At 31.0% G+C, this 13,836-nt stretch overlaps 1 protein-coding gene across 1 annotated transcript; it reads right to left on the minus strand.

Moving 5' to 3' along the window:
* Positions 1-558: 558 nt before the first annotated feature.
* LOC140431623 (uncharacterized) lies at positions 559-1,876 on the minus strand. The gene is made up of 3 exons (XM_072519517.1): positions 1,823-1,876; positions 1,347-1,606; positions 559-627 (listed from the first exon to the last, which is right to left on the minus strand). The coding sequence occupies exons 1-3, from the start codon at positions 1,855-1,857 to the stop codon at positions 575-577; spliced, it is 348 nt and encodes a 115-aa protein (XP_072375618.1). The 5' UTR covers positions 1,858-1,876; the 3' UTR covers positions 559-574.
* Between the last annotated feature and the right edge of the window lie 11,960 nt (positions 1,877-13,836).

A 13,836-nucleotide genomic window follows, 5' to 3' on the forward strand; every position in this document is an offset into this window, starting at 1 on the left:
GGTAAAAAGAAATATGTTTTTGTTAGGTACACATTTTTGAGGTAGTACAAGAAGAGACAACAATGTGCCAAATGAGTTTGAAGATTATATTCTGTAATTGTAGCAAAATATGAGGCAAACGAATTAGCAATATCACAATTAGCAATATCACAAGACTTAGTAATAATATTATTATCATAATGTAGAATATTATCAGACCTGTTCTTTTGCTGACCTTGGTATATTGTAAGATGATTAATTAATTATTTTATGGGTGTAATAAGATAGGTTACTTTGTTAGTTTGATTTTAATTAATTTTATTAACCAACAAATAAAAATTAAATAAACATGATTCTTCTGTAATATTTTTTATTAAAAGATAATATTTACAAAATTTTACGTAATATCTAAATCATCGTCTTCTAAAACTTTCAAGAAGTCTTCGTCTTTTATTTTTTTGCTGCTCCGGAGTCATTTCTTTAAAACACTAGAAATATACTCCCCCAAGGTATCTGCTGAAGTTTTTGGTTCTTTCTTCCTGACCAGTAAAGATTTTTTAAATGTTGAGTGATGGATTTAGCAGCATCAATTATCTCAAGAGAAGGGTTCGTCAAGTCCATTTAAGTTTTTTTTCTTTTTATTTTTTTCTATAATGAACACAATGTATTAAATCCAATGAAAATGTATTTATATTATATAAAATAAACATTTATAAAAGAACATTTTAAACATTTTTTTAATAGATGGCAGTACCTGAATTTCAATGCATTAGGTCAAATATATTTGACCTACCTACCCGACTGATTTGTGTGTATAATTTTGACAGAATAAATTAAATTCAATTGTTAATATTTATTCTAAAAAATATGTTGGCCCGTTTTTTGTGTTTGAGTCAACAAATATAAGTAATATCAGAGTTGGTTCTTTTAATAATATATCTAAAATTAATAATAGCAAGATTTCTGCTACAGTAATTATTGGTGCCTTAAAACATAAATCTTATTTCAATCTGCAAGTAAGAAACAAGTTTTAAAATACTTTTTTCATGGATACTGGGTCAGTCTGATATACTCTGCAATCTACAACCTGACACCACTGGTCAAAATATGGAGAGATCTTAATGTTCCTTTGAATATGAAAATTAGATTCCCAAGCTGTTACCCATAATTCAGAATAAATTAAAAAACACTTTGAAAACTTTAATTAAAAAACTTTCAATTAATAAATTATTAAATTTATAATCGATAATGCTCAATATTTTTTGTAGTGTTTACTAATGTTACCTCCTATTAATTATTATTGGATTTTTTTTACAAAATTACTTGGCACAAGTAGTGGAATCATTTTAATTAAAATTAAGCCTCACCTTTATCAGCAACCTGCACCTTTTCTGAATTTACAGTCACTCTTTGATCCTCTGTCTCTTCCATCTGGATAATAATATTTTCTTCGAATATAGAATGTGGAGACATTTCCATATTACATTCCTCTGTCAGACCTGTGTCTAAGGTGCTTTCAATTATTGTTGAATTTGACCATGCACTGGAGCAGCTTGATGAGTCAAAAACCGGTGATTGTAAAGGTGGAGCATGTTGATTTAGGGCTTCTTCTGTTGTTGTATGTGTACTAAAAAGTTGGGGTAATTTTTTACTTTCTCTGTTCCATCTTGATGCTCATGACATTTTTTATACTTACGTATTTTAGGCAGTAGATCACGAAAAAAATGTTTGAATTTTTTGTCAGAAATTCGTATTTGTTTAAGATATAGTCTCTTTAAGGCCATCAATTCATTATTCGTGATCTATGGTCAAAAATACATGTTTTAAGTAATTCTGTACTTACTTTCTGGGCTTAATGTATTTATTTAGAAATGACATTGAATCAAAGTACTCCCATTGTGGGTTAACAGGAGCTCCGGAACCAGAAGGCAACGCTTTTTTCTCCCTTCCATACTTATTTCGTAAATTTACTCCAAATTCTCTGGCAATCTTTCACTGAAAAAGTATAATGCAAAAAAAAACACATTTATAGTAGTACAAAAACTGCAATTAGGCAGTTTACTTCGAATAACACAAGATAAACATACCGGACATTTGAAGTTCTTCGGAAATTTTTTTCCAAACTGTTTCGTTTCATTTCTTGGTCTTTAAAGTGATTATTGGATTTATCGTAAATGGTGTGGGTAACCCCGAATTAGACCAATTAACAACTCATATTTATCTGAAATATTGAAATTATACTATGATAACCTTTTATTGTTTGTAAATTATTAACTTCCCTCCATTGTATCAAATAATCACAAAAATTCGAAAATAAAACAACAAACATATATGTAAACAAACTTTACAAAACCAAAATGGAGGCGAAGGCGGGCCAGACAGTTCGCTTTGGTTGACAATTGACAACACAAATTATTTCTTTTGATTGGCCAGACGCAAGTAACGCACTGTAAAAGATGAAAGTTCACCAACTCTTCCGTTACAGTGCGTTTTCGCTTACGTCCGCCCGTCATGCGTTTACGTTCATTTATAAATAGGAGTACAACATAAGTCTATGTTGATCTTTTTCCAGTGCGTCTGCGTCTACAGTCCGTCAAACTATAAATCAGCTTATTTTCATGCGTGGGAGACAATGATGCTAGATAAAAAGTATGTCTTTTGTCTGTGCATATTATTTTTTCTGAGATTGCATTCATTATTCAATACAATTAGTTTTTACAGAACAGAATTAAGCGTATTTTTAAACATATCTTGTTCAAAGCAGTACGGAATGAACAGTCTGTTCATTGTTGTAACTCTATTTTGTTGGCAACTATAAGTTTTGACTTAGAACTGTTAAGCTTTAGCCCATATATAACACATGCTTCGATCACCCTATTTATAAGTTGTTGCAACTCTTTTTCATTGTATGCAATTAGACCGAGTGGTCTGCGTATTCGAGATTGTTGACATTAGTCCTGTTGATTTTAATGCCCGCATCTTTATCTAAAGCTTCTTGAAAATAATTTCGGAGTAGATATAAAAAAGTATAGGCGATTAAATATACCCCTGCCTCACTTAATATCGTATTTGCACTGCTTACGTCATATTCTGACTAATTTGGATGTTTTCACATTGTTGTCAATACAAATTTTTGATATACGGAGGTCTTGGTCATCATTCTCACCTGTTTCAAGACACCTATCAGTTTTGTCGTGGGTGACCCGGTCAAAGGCCTGTCGAAGTCGATAAAACACATATATTCTGGTTGTTATATCTCTACATCATTGAATTATGACCTGCAAACTAAATAATGCTCTCTGGTTCCAGGTTGTTTCTGAAACCAAACTGTGTTTCGCTTAGTTGTATTGGGTGACAATCGGAAGCCGGATGTTTTGAATCCGAAATCAAGAATCAGTGATCACTACGCAGCGGCTTTTTCGCACTCACTTTAATATTGGTAGACGTGGAGCGGTTCCAACTCACAACACAATCTTAAGATGGATAAAGAATTTTAGAACAACAGGCAGTATCATGAAAAAAAAAGCAACGAGGTCGGAATAGAACAGTAAGAACTCCTGTAAACGTACAGCGAGGGAGAGATACCGAAAGATGCCCTACCACGGTCCGCTGAAAACATGCAATTGAGCTAAACATTAATTGGAAAATCGTTTCCTGACTATTGATCGAGCGATGTTAGAGCGTGTTATGAAGGATTTCATAAAGAGGAGGATCGAAAAACTGCATCCAACTTGATGGTTACCATCTTGATGAGATTATTTTCCATACTTAATTAGATAGTAAATGGCATAATATAATCTTCATTTTGATATTAATAAAATAGTATTTTCTTGTAAAATTCTTGTGTATCATTTAGTTTCAAAATCGTCCTTATTGCAAATTGTCACCCGTTACTTCTATTTTATTGTAAATTCTCGGGTGCAGTATTCTTAAAAAAATTTCAGTATAATATGGCTCATTAGACTGATGCGATGATCGCTAAATTATTTAGCGTTTATTTCTTTCGGTATCATTACTAATGCTGACAGTAGCAGTCTGCTAGTATATGCAATATTTCGTATATTTTATTGAAAAGATTTAGAAGAAAATTATTGCCTTTATCGTCAAGTAGTTTCATTATTTCACTGGAAATATAGTCTGCACCGATTGCTTTACTGTTCTTTGATAGTTGTATAGCTCTTTCCATTTCATCGAAGGGTATATTTGGATCAGTCGATATGTTTTCAAATTGTATTTCTGTTCGTTTCATCATCAAACAGTTCATCAATATATTCCCTCCACCTCTACAGTTTGTCTTGTTCATTTGACTATATATAATGTTTCCTTGTTTATCAAGTAAACTACTTGAAGTTGACCTATAATATGGTCCAGTTATTTATTGCACCTTTTTGTATATATTAAAGCGTCATTCTTTTTCTGCAGTAACGTTTTTCTTTTGCATCCCGGATTTTCCTTCTGATTTCTTAGCGATTTTGTTGTATTCTTTGGTATTTTTTTTTGTTCTTGTCTGTTTCCCATTAGTCTCATATTTCATCAGTCACTCATTGTTGTTTGCGTTTAGGAATAGTTTTATTCTTTTTGCTTGTTTCTTGCATGATGTTTTTAATCTGATTATAGTGGTCTTCGATGTTATGTGTTTCTTCCCATTTTTTTAACTTTTTTTCATCTCGTGTATAATTTTTTGCTGTTTTCTTGGAATACAGTCAGTGTTTATTTGGTTAGTCGGTTTTTGGGATTTACTTTTTAAGTTTCAATTTGATGTCGCTGATTAAAAAGTTATGATCTGAGGGGACATCTGCTCCACGTAGTGTTTTAGTTATCTTTATTGAATTTCGGTATCTTCTAGTAATTGTTATATAATCGATCTGATTTCCTACGATCTTTTCTTTAGGACCTGCTGATGACTTCCAAGTGTATAAACGACGCTTGGGTGGATTTAGAATGTATTTACCTTATTAAATTGTTTTCTTACGCAGAATTTCTATAAAATGCTTAACTCTGTCATTACGTTGTCTAAGTCCGAAATTGCCTACAATGTTTTCTTGGCTACCTTTTTCCTATTTTGGCATTGAAGTTTTTCATTATTACAATAATATCTTTATTTTTCGGATGACTTATTACCATCTTTTATATTATTATCATAAAATTTTCTCTGTCATCTTTATTACTGCTCGCAGTGAGCACATAGACTCGGACCAGATTAATATCCACTGGCTTTGAGTTTAAATTTGCATCATGATGACTCTGTCCGAAATTTAACCTATAGATTTATTACATCTAGAGACTTTTTTAAGTACAATGAATGCTACACAATTCTGGTGGTTATTACCGGTTTCTCGGGAGTAGAATGTCGTGGTTATTCTATGTTATTTTACCAGTCCCCGGCCAATTCATCTCGCTTATCCCAAAGACTGGTATATTGAGCCTTATCATTTTAAGTGTGCTGTTTTGTTTCTGATCGCTTTAGTAGAGACTTTTCATGTTTCATGTGCCTATTTTCGTACATGATTTTATTCTTATTTCTTTTCTATTTTAACGGGATTTCGCTGGATAACGGCCTGGGATACACCTGTATGCTTGTCTTCTCCTGCCGGATCTTGGTGTCCGAGAACCATGATCAGTATACATTTTCTTTTTATTTTGTTCAGTGCTATTATAAATAAAACTAGGGAATAATAATGGGGTGGATTGCCATTCCCTCCCCATCGCAGTACACAACATTTAACTGATCCAGTCAAGCTTGTGGTAGTCACAGCTCCAAGCCGATGCAGGAACATTTCCTCTGCGCCTTGAGCTAGGTACTGCCCTTTATCAGGGAGGGATCCGCTACATTATTTTACCTAACAGTTAAATTCCTAACATATTGCATTTTATTTTCTTGTCCACTATAAACCGCCACTCCCAATTCAGCAATCATTTTTATTTCATTTTAATGTAGCTTGATTTTGTTCAGGTGAAAATTTTGTTGATAGCAGAATGCAGTATCACAGTCGAAAGTGGCCATTGTTCTTTACAATATTGTTGTAAGTAATATCATTGATGTACATCAGATATAAGGCTGGGCCCAAAACACTCTCTCCTAACTTATCCTATGATTTTCCGCTATTCTGATCTGTTACTTGCTTTGTTTTTCTCATTAGTAAGTTTAGGAGTTTTTTGACCTTTTTTCTTAGTTTCAGATATTTAAGTTTGGGTCTTCTCAATTGACCGTCTACTTACTGGCGTCTGCCTTGAAGAAGTTCAAACTTGAATGAACATAAACTTTAAAGGTTCAATATGTTTTGAAAACAAAAGATAACTAAGTTAGTCTTTTTAAGTAAGACTGAGAACAGAAGTATGTAAAATAAGTAAAGTAGGCTTTTTAATATGGATCAACAAACAGAATTCCAAAAACCACTGTTAAAATAAAAAAGTTATCAGTGTATTATTGTTAAAGTAGTTACCACTTCAAAGGTTCACAAAAGAAAGATAGCTTCACAATGACGACATTCTTCAGCAAGTCATTGTCCAGTAGTTGATTTTACCTTTTTCCAGGGTTTCTTTAGCGGCTTCTTGTAAGATGCTTTTACACTTTTCCATTTTCTGTTTATGTCTTTTTTCTAGTCTTCTTTTAAATTTTTATTCTGAATGTTTATTTTATCTTTTTAATTTCTTATTTCGTATTTTTCATTTTTTGATCTCATTTTTTCTTTATATTTGAAATTCAGGTTCTAATTCTACTGAATCGATCCCTCGTCTGCTGCATACGTTTATTACATTTGATTGGTGTGTAGATTTAATAATAACATATTCTATGATGTTCACTGTGGCCCCGTCCGAAGACCTCCATGTTTCTTATGAATGTTTCTTCGCTTGTGTTGTCATTAACCATAAAAAAGCTAAAAAGTTAGTAGGCGTATAAATTTAATGCCTTTAACATTAGTTCTTTCATGAAGACTATGATTGCCTATGTTTAGTAGGAATTGTTGCATTTTTTTAAATTTTGGGTTCGTTGAGGTCAGTTCCTCAGGTATCGGAAATACCGGCAAAGCGTCGAATCTTTGACTAATCACTGTATTTTCAAGTCTTTGTTCAATTTTTTTCCAAACTTTTACTTATCCCTTCCGAAGTCCCTTCGGAGCTTTATTTATTTCGGACGAATGGTTTAACGGCAAACTGCTGCTTCAGCTCGCTCACCAACTTGAGGAATAATTCTAAGTGCTCTCGTTCTTTTATTTATTCCTGATCGTCGGTGGTTTACTTTTCTTTATTTCTAACAAAAGATAGTTGAACAGACAAGTGCCGAATTCCTTCACTTTTTATTTGTGGTGAGGTTACCTTTAATAATTTTGGTATCATCTTTTGGAATGAACGTATGTTCTGACCAATTTTATACAATGCACATTTAAGAGCGTTAATTAAAACTTTTTTTATTTATTCGAAAGCCTTTTTATTTTCCGGTGCACAGTTTTTTATCATCACAACTATAGAATATTTTGTGGCATATATAGTGCTAGTCCCGGTCCATTTAATTTCTTGTAGTTTTATCCAGTTACTGATCTAGTTCTATTATTTTGTTTTTGGAGAATTTAAAAATTAATTATTCATGTACATTTCTCATATTCTTCATATTCTCACGTAAGTAGTCGTCGTCGTTTCATCAACTGGTTTCTCTTCTTTGAACACTCGTGACAGCTGATTTTTATACGATAGGGTTATTAGGTTAGATCGAGTTTTTTAAAATTGTATTTCAAATCTTTTTCCAATTAGTTGGATTGAAATCTTGTTTAAGATGATCTGCAAAAATATTTGCGTTATGTAGATTTTTATGAGGCCAACTTCCATTATCTTTTCTAAAGAAAGTAAGGTCCATTCGCTTAGTTCGGGTGTATTTTGACAGATTCATAGCTGAAAACCTACAACACAAAAGTTACTATCTCACAGACTTAACAGCTTAATAAACATTTATTATAGACTCTTTCATTGAAAAAGAAGAATTATAACAAATAGTGGAAGTGTATACTAAACCTATAAAATTTTGGGGAGTATATATTTAAAAAATATATTTCAGGTATAATTTAACATATTCTAGTTAATATTTTTACTAATTCACGGTGTTTATTTGATTAAATATAATTCGATTGTTGTTCTGCAGGACATGAATACCTAGCATAACTGAATTAATTGTTAGAAATTACTAATATTTGCTTTGTTTGTTATAGTATCATGTATTTGCTTGCTAAATCCTCTTTGCATAGGAAGTATAACTTATTTTGTAAGTTAATAAAATCAAAGTTTATGTTAATTTGTGTCATAAACCTTTTCTGAATGACTTTTGCCTGCTTAATTTTGTTGAATTCATTTCCTCAAAATATTTTATTTTGTATACTAAATAAGTTTATTATTTGTTATCAATTCGTTATATAGTGCAAATAAATAAATATTGATTGTCGGCAATTCGTAAAGTTCTATTTTATTTACGTTGGTTTACTATAAAAATTGGCTAAGAGTACTTACATGTGCTTGGTTGCTATAGTAAATTTCCAGCCACTTCTAGTCTGTCAAAAAGTAACTAACTCGCAAAAAATAATTAGGTTACTAAATTCAATAGACAGTTCGGACTGGAAATAGCGAACCGACTACACTGGAGCTATTGGAAGTCTAAAGATATTTCCAAAGAGAGTATTCCGTACTAAGTATTATTATCTGCAGTAAATTATGTCAGGAACTTCATTGTTCATTCAATATTGAAATAATAAACAAGCCCAACGATTTCACTTAGATTTAAGGGTAGTATTCAGGGCTTGTCTTCCTTGTCTTATAAGATTGTTACTACTTATATTTAAAGCTAGAACGAATGAGGTAATTCTTGATCATAACTCTATAAATATCTATTATTATATTTTATATGTCTATATATTTTATCAAATTGATATATTGGTTAACATTATAAAGATAAAGCTTACAATGCTGTCTACATAAAAATAGCTTATAATATTACTGCAGGGTATTAAATAGATTATAATATATTTTATTTATATTTTATTTAAAAAATTTTTGAAAGTGATTTTTGGATTGAAAATCGAAATATTAAAACAAGTGTAAAATATAATCTCAATACAATGAATTGTGGTTTAAAGCAAATAAAATATATTAAAATTTATTATTATATTCAATATATTCAAATAATTTAGTATTTACTTGTTTCTTTTCTGTAAGCGCCACCTATCGGTAAGCCATCTAGTTTTGCTATAAACTACCTCGTAATAGCAGTTTTCTAAGCACAGAAGAAGTTGCGTCTAACCACCTATCGCATTTCTACGGTAGAAAGCGTAAGCTGTAATATAAAAAATTTATTTTTAATCTAACTGGCTTTTAATACGAATTTTAAATATTAAATTTTTGTTTGCTGGTGTATTGTATCAATCAATAGATGTTACGATTCCCACTAAATACAGAATGGATAAAATATTTTTTTATTATAATTAAAAAACAGGGCTGTGATAAGTTGTTATATTGATCCTACTGCGTCAACGTGTGGAATAAATATATCCCAGTAATATTATAGCCATGATTATTCAATCCAATGTATCAGTAGCGCACCGAGAATTTGTCCCTGGGGGGGGGGGTTTTGGTTGGTCACCAAAATTTTTTTTATGAGGTTACCTCCATTTTGAGTCCTTAAAATGTGTAAGTAGCAGTGTCGGAATAGGGTCCTGGGGGGGGGGTTTTACCCCCAAAACCCCCCCTCGGTGCGCCACTGCAATGTATAAATCTACTCTAATCATAAATATTTAAGTACTAACATGTATAACTTATGTTCATTTCTATGGGATAAATGGGTGAAACAGTGAAAGTGGAATATTATATTTTTTACAAATAAATATTAAGTCCCTTTTTCACTTCTAGAATTAAATCTAACACGTTTCCTACATGCTGCAGTAAATGTATGTTGTTTAGAGGACTTGCCAACTGATCTTCTGTTTGTTTTATTTCGAGTCATTGTCTTCCTGACTTCTGCTATTAAACCCTCAGCCGGCGTTTTCGGTTTTACTAAAAATGTGATATACCTAATAAGACTTTTTGGTGATTGGTTTCTGGCACTCTGGTGTAAAATGACGCCACGCTCAGAATTCATTTTTTTTTTTTTATTAATTGTTTAACTCTACAAACAACTAATTAATTTTATATTGATCTATAAACGATGGCCTAATTAGCCCAGTCTGGTTATACAAAAATCATCGATTTTCACGGCAAAATGTTTCGCAGATATATGAAACTTTTAAGACATAGTATTATAGGAGATACTCCTACTTTTTACCTTGCGTTTTTTTTAAGCAATAATTTATGGTCACAATTTGATTTTTTATCTATAAGTTTTTTTCCCTTATAATTTATAATTTAAATAAACAATATTATTTTAACATTTTATTTATATCAAGAATATCTTTATTTTCTCGTTTTTTCAATTAAAATTGATAAATAATTTACGGAGATATTTGCAAAAAAGCAGTTTTTTTGCACTAATTTATTAATTTAATTTTTTTATTAACAAAATAAAATGTATTAATACATTTCACATTGAGAAATTACCGTCCCTTAAATTTGTGCGAAATTCCCCCCGATCGGTCAAATAGTTTAAAAGTTATTCAATTGTTTATCCCTGGGACTAATTATTTAAACCATTGAAACTTGCCCTATGAATGATGCTAGACACATTTAACAAATTCAATAGGATTCTTTAAGGACTTATACTATCTCAGAAGTTAATTGAATATTGACTTTTCTTCGAAATTATTTACAAAATAAACGTTTGAAAAAGGGGTATGTTTTTTACTTACAAACAATTGTAATAACCTTCTATATTTTTCAAGCTACAGACTTGTACGTACAACCATTAGATAGCTGGTAAAAAAACTTACATTTAACAAAAAAATTAAACCTTCTATGAACAATAGGAACGAAGTTAGCGACAATTTTTTTGTTAATTATATCTCATTGTTTATAAACATTAAGAAGTAAATTTGCACAATTTTGAATGAAAATCTAAACTTTTATATTGAATTTTATAGCTATAAAATTCATCCAATTTTTCGAAACTTAAAACCTTTCGAAACGAAGTTACTTTCGAAAGATCGACATAGAAAGTGGAGGGGAAACTGTTTTAGCTTCTCGCTGCAAAATTTAATATTATGGTTACGGATTATCATTCAAAGCTTCAAAAGTTCTGTAGGAATTTCATCAGGTCCATTTGCTTTTCCATTTTTAGCGTATTCTTATTACGTATTCTACTTCTTCTATCAATATGTCTGGCCCAGTTGCATTGATTATCTGAGTTAAGTTGTTTTTTCGTCTTCAAATAATTCATTCAGGTATTCTGTCAATCTTTTTATTTTATTCTCTAGATCTACAATAAGATTTCCACCTTTGTCTTTAAGTTTACCTATTTGGCATTTCTTTATGCTCCTGTTATCTCTTTTACTTTTTTGTGCATATTGAACGCATCGTACTTTTCTCATAGGTTTCCCATTTCTTCACATTGTTCTTTAATCCACTCCTGTTGGCTTCTTTTATTCTCTTTTTTATGTGTTTATTTATTTCTTTGTATTTGTCTGGGTAATTCGTCATCTTTCTTCTTTGTTCCATCTAGTATATCGTGTGTCATCCACCCCTTATTCTTTGTTGTTGTTTTTGTAAGATGTTTCTTTTCCTGCTGTTTGTATAGCTGTATTTATGTAGGTACATTAATTTTTTGGTTAACGTGTTTGTATCGTTAATTTGTTGCTGCACTAAACGGAGGTTTTCATTTATTTCTTCTCCTGTTTCTTGTCGTATATTTTTGTTTCTAAGTTTATTTAAATCTAGTGACTTTCTGTGTGGTCTTCTGGTCTCGCCTCTTTCACAGTAACTACGGGTTATGATCTGAGCCTATATCAGCTCCTGGGTAACGTCTTAGTACATTTAACAGCATTATGATACCTCCTTGCTATCTAATGTAGTGTATTTGATTTCTCACTATTTTTTCTTTGGTATGTTGTGGAGATGTCCATGTATCTAACGTCGTGGAGGTAATTTGAAAAGGTATTTGTTATTACGAAGTCTTCACTTTGGCAAAATTGAATCAATCGATCTCCTCTGTCATTTCTGTTTCCAAGCCCATATTTTTCATACTTGTTCTCCTATCTTACCTTGACCCACCTTGGCATTAAGATCGCCCATTAATATGTTAATGTATGGAAAGGACTGACTTAATAAGTGAAGACAAACAAACTGCAACAAAAAGGTTCAGACCTGACAGTGAAGTTGAATAAATGAACCAAATTTTAACTTTTAAACCAATGTATGTAAAGAAATAAAAAAAGTAAAGTTCATAAACATTGCAAAATTTAATAAGGCAAGTGATGAAAAAAACGACTTATTTTATCAAAGCAGTAAGGCAGATTAGATTAATATTGTATATCATATTTGTAAGAAAAAATAGAATAAAATCAATATTGTTAATTATAAAAATACAAACAATTATAATTAATATAAGGAATATTATAAATAATGTGTAAAAAATTACCTGAAATTTAATTTATAAAATATATAAGTATTATTACATCATTGATATAAATGAAAAAACATATGTTGATTTTCGGGATTTTCCGAGATTTATGGGGGGTGAAAATTATGTCATCATTATTAATACTGCGACAGACTATTCGAGCAAATTAAAAAAAAAGTAATATTTAGGGTGAATTTCAAATGGACTCAATTTTTCCAAGTTTTCCCCATATTTCCGGCCAGTGAAAACTATGTAGTATTTCATATTTCGACGAGCTACCCCAGAAAAAAAAAAAATGAGGCTTGCAGCTGCATAGGAAGCCGAGATATTGGTAAATTTTTCCTACGTGTAGGCCATTGTAAGTTCCGATGCCGAAAAAAATAACGGGAGCTGAAACAGATATCCTCTCCACTTTCCTATGTCGATCATTCGAAAGTACCCGTCCTTTCGAAACTTGGATAATTTTATAGCTATACAGGTTCAATATAAAGTATAGATGGTCATATCAAATTTGTGCAAATTTTACTTCTTAATGTTTATAAACAATGGTGATTGATTTTTTTATAAATAGTCCACTAACATCGATCCTATTGGTCATAGAAGGTTTTTCATTTTTAGTGAGCATTATTCACCAGCTACTCCAATGGTTGTACGTACAAAGTCTGTACCTTGAGAAAAATATAGAGTTATTCAAATGTTTATAAGTAAAAAAACACACCCCTTTTTCCAACGTTTATTTTGTAAATAATTACGATGAGAAACTCAATATGCATTATCTTCTGAGATAGTGCCAAGTCTTAAAGAAACCTATGAAATTTGCTGAATGTGTCTAGCATCATGCATAGGGCAAGCTCAATAGTTTAAATAATTAGCCTCTGGGATAAACAATTAAATACTTTAGGACTGATCGGGGGGAAATTTTCGCACAAATCTAAATGATGGATTTCCTTGATGTTTAATGTATTATTACCATTTATTTCGTAATAAAAAATTAATAAAAATTATAAAATAGTGCAAAAAAACTGCTTTTTTGCAAATAATCTCTGTAAAATATTTTATTTTAATTAAAAAAACGGAAAATAAAGGATATTCTTGACATAAAAAAATGACAAAATACCTGTATTATTATAAAATATAAGGGAAAAAATTTATAGACAAAAAATCAAATTGTGACCATATACTAATCGCCTTAAAAAAAAACGCAAGGAAAACTAGGAGTACTTTTCATCTATTCATCATCTAGTATCCCCCACCCTATGTCTTAAAAGCTTCAGATATCTGCGAACATTTTTCCACCTTTTTTTTTTAACCAGTCTCTGAGATAAGCGCGT

Source organism: Diabrotica undecimpunctata, unplaced genomic scaffold (assembly GCF_040954645.1).
Source record: "Diabrotica undecimpunctata isolate CICGRU unplaced genomic scaffold, icDiaUnde3 ctg00001061.1, whole genome shotgun sequence".
In the NCBI taxonomy this organism is placed as follows: domain Eukaryota; kingdom Metazoa; phylum Arthropoda; class Insecta; order Coleoptera; family Chrysomelidae; genus Diabrotica; species Diabrotica undecimpunctata.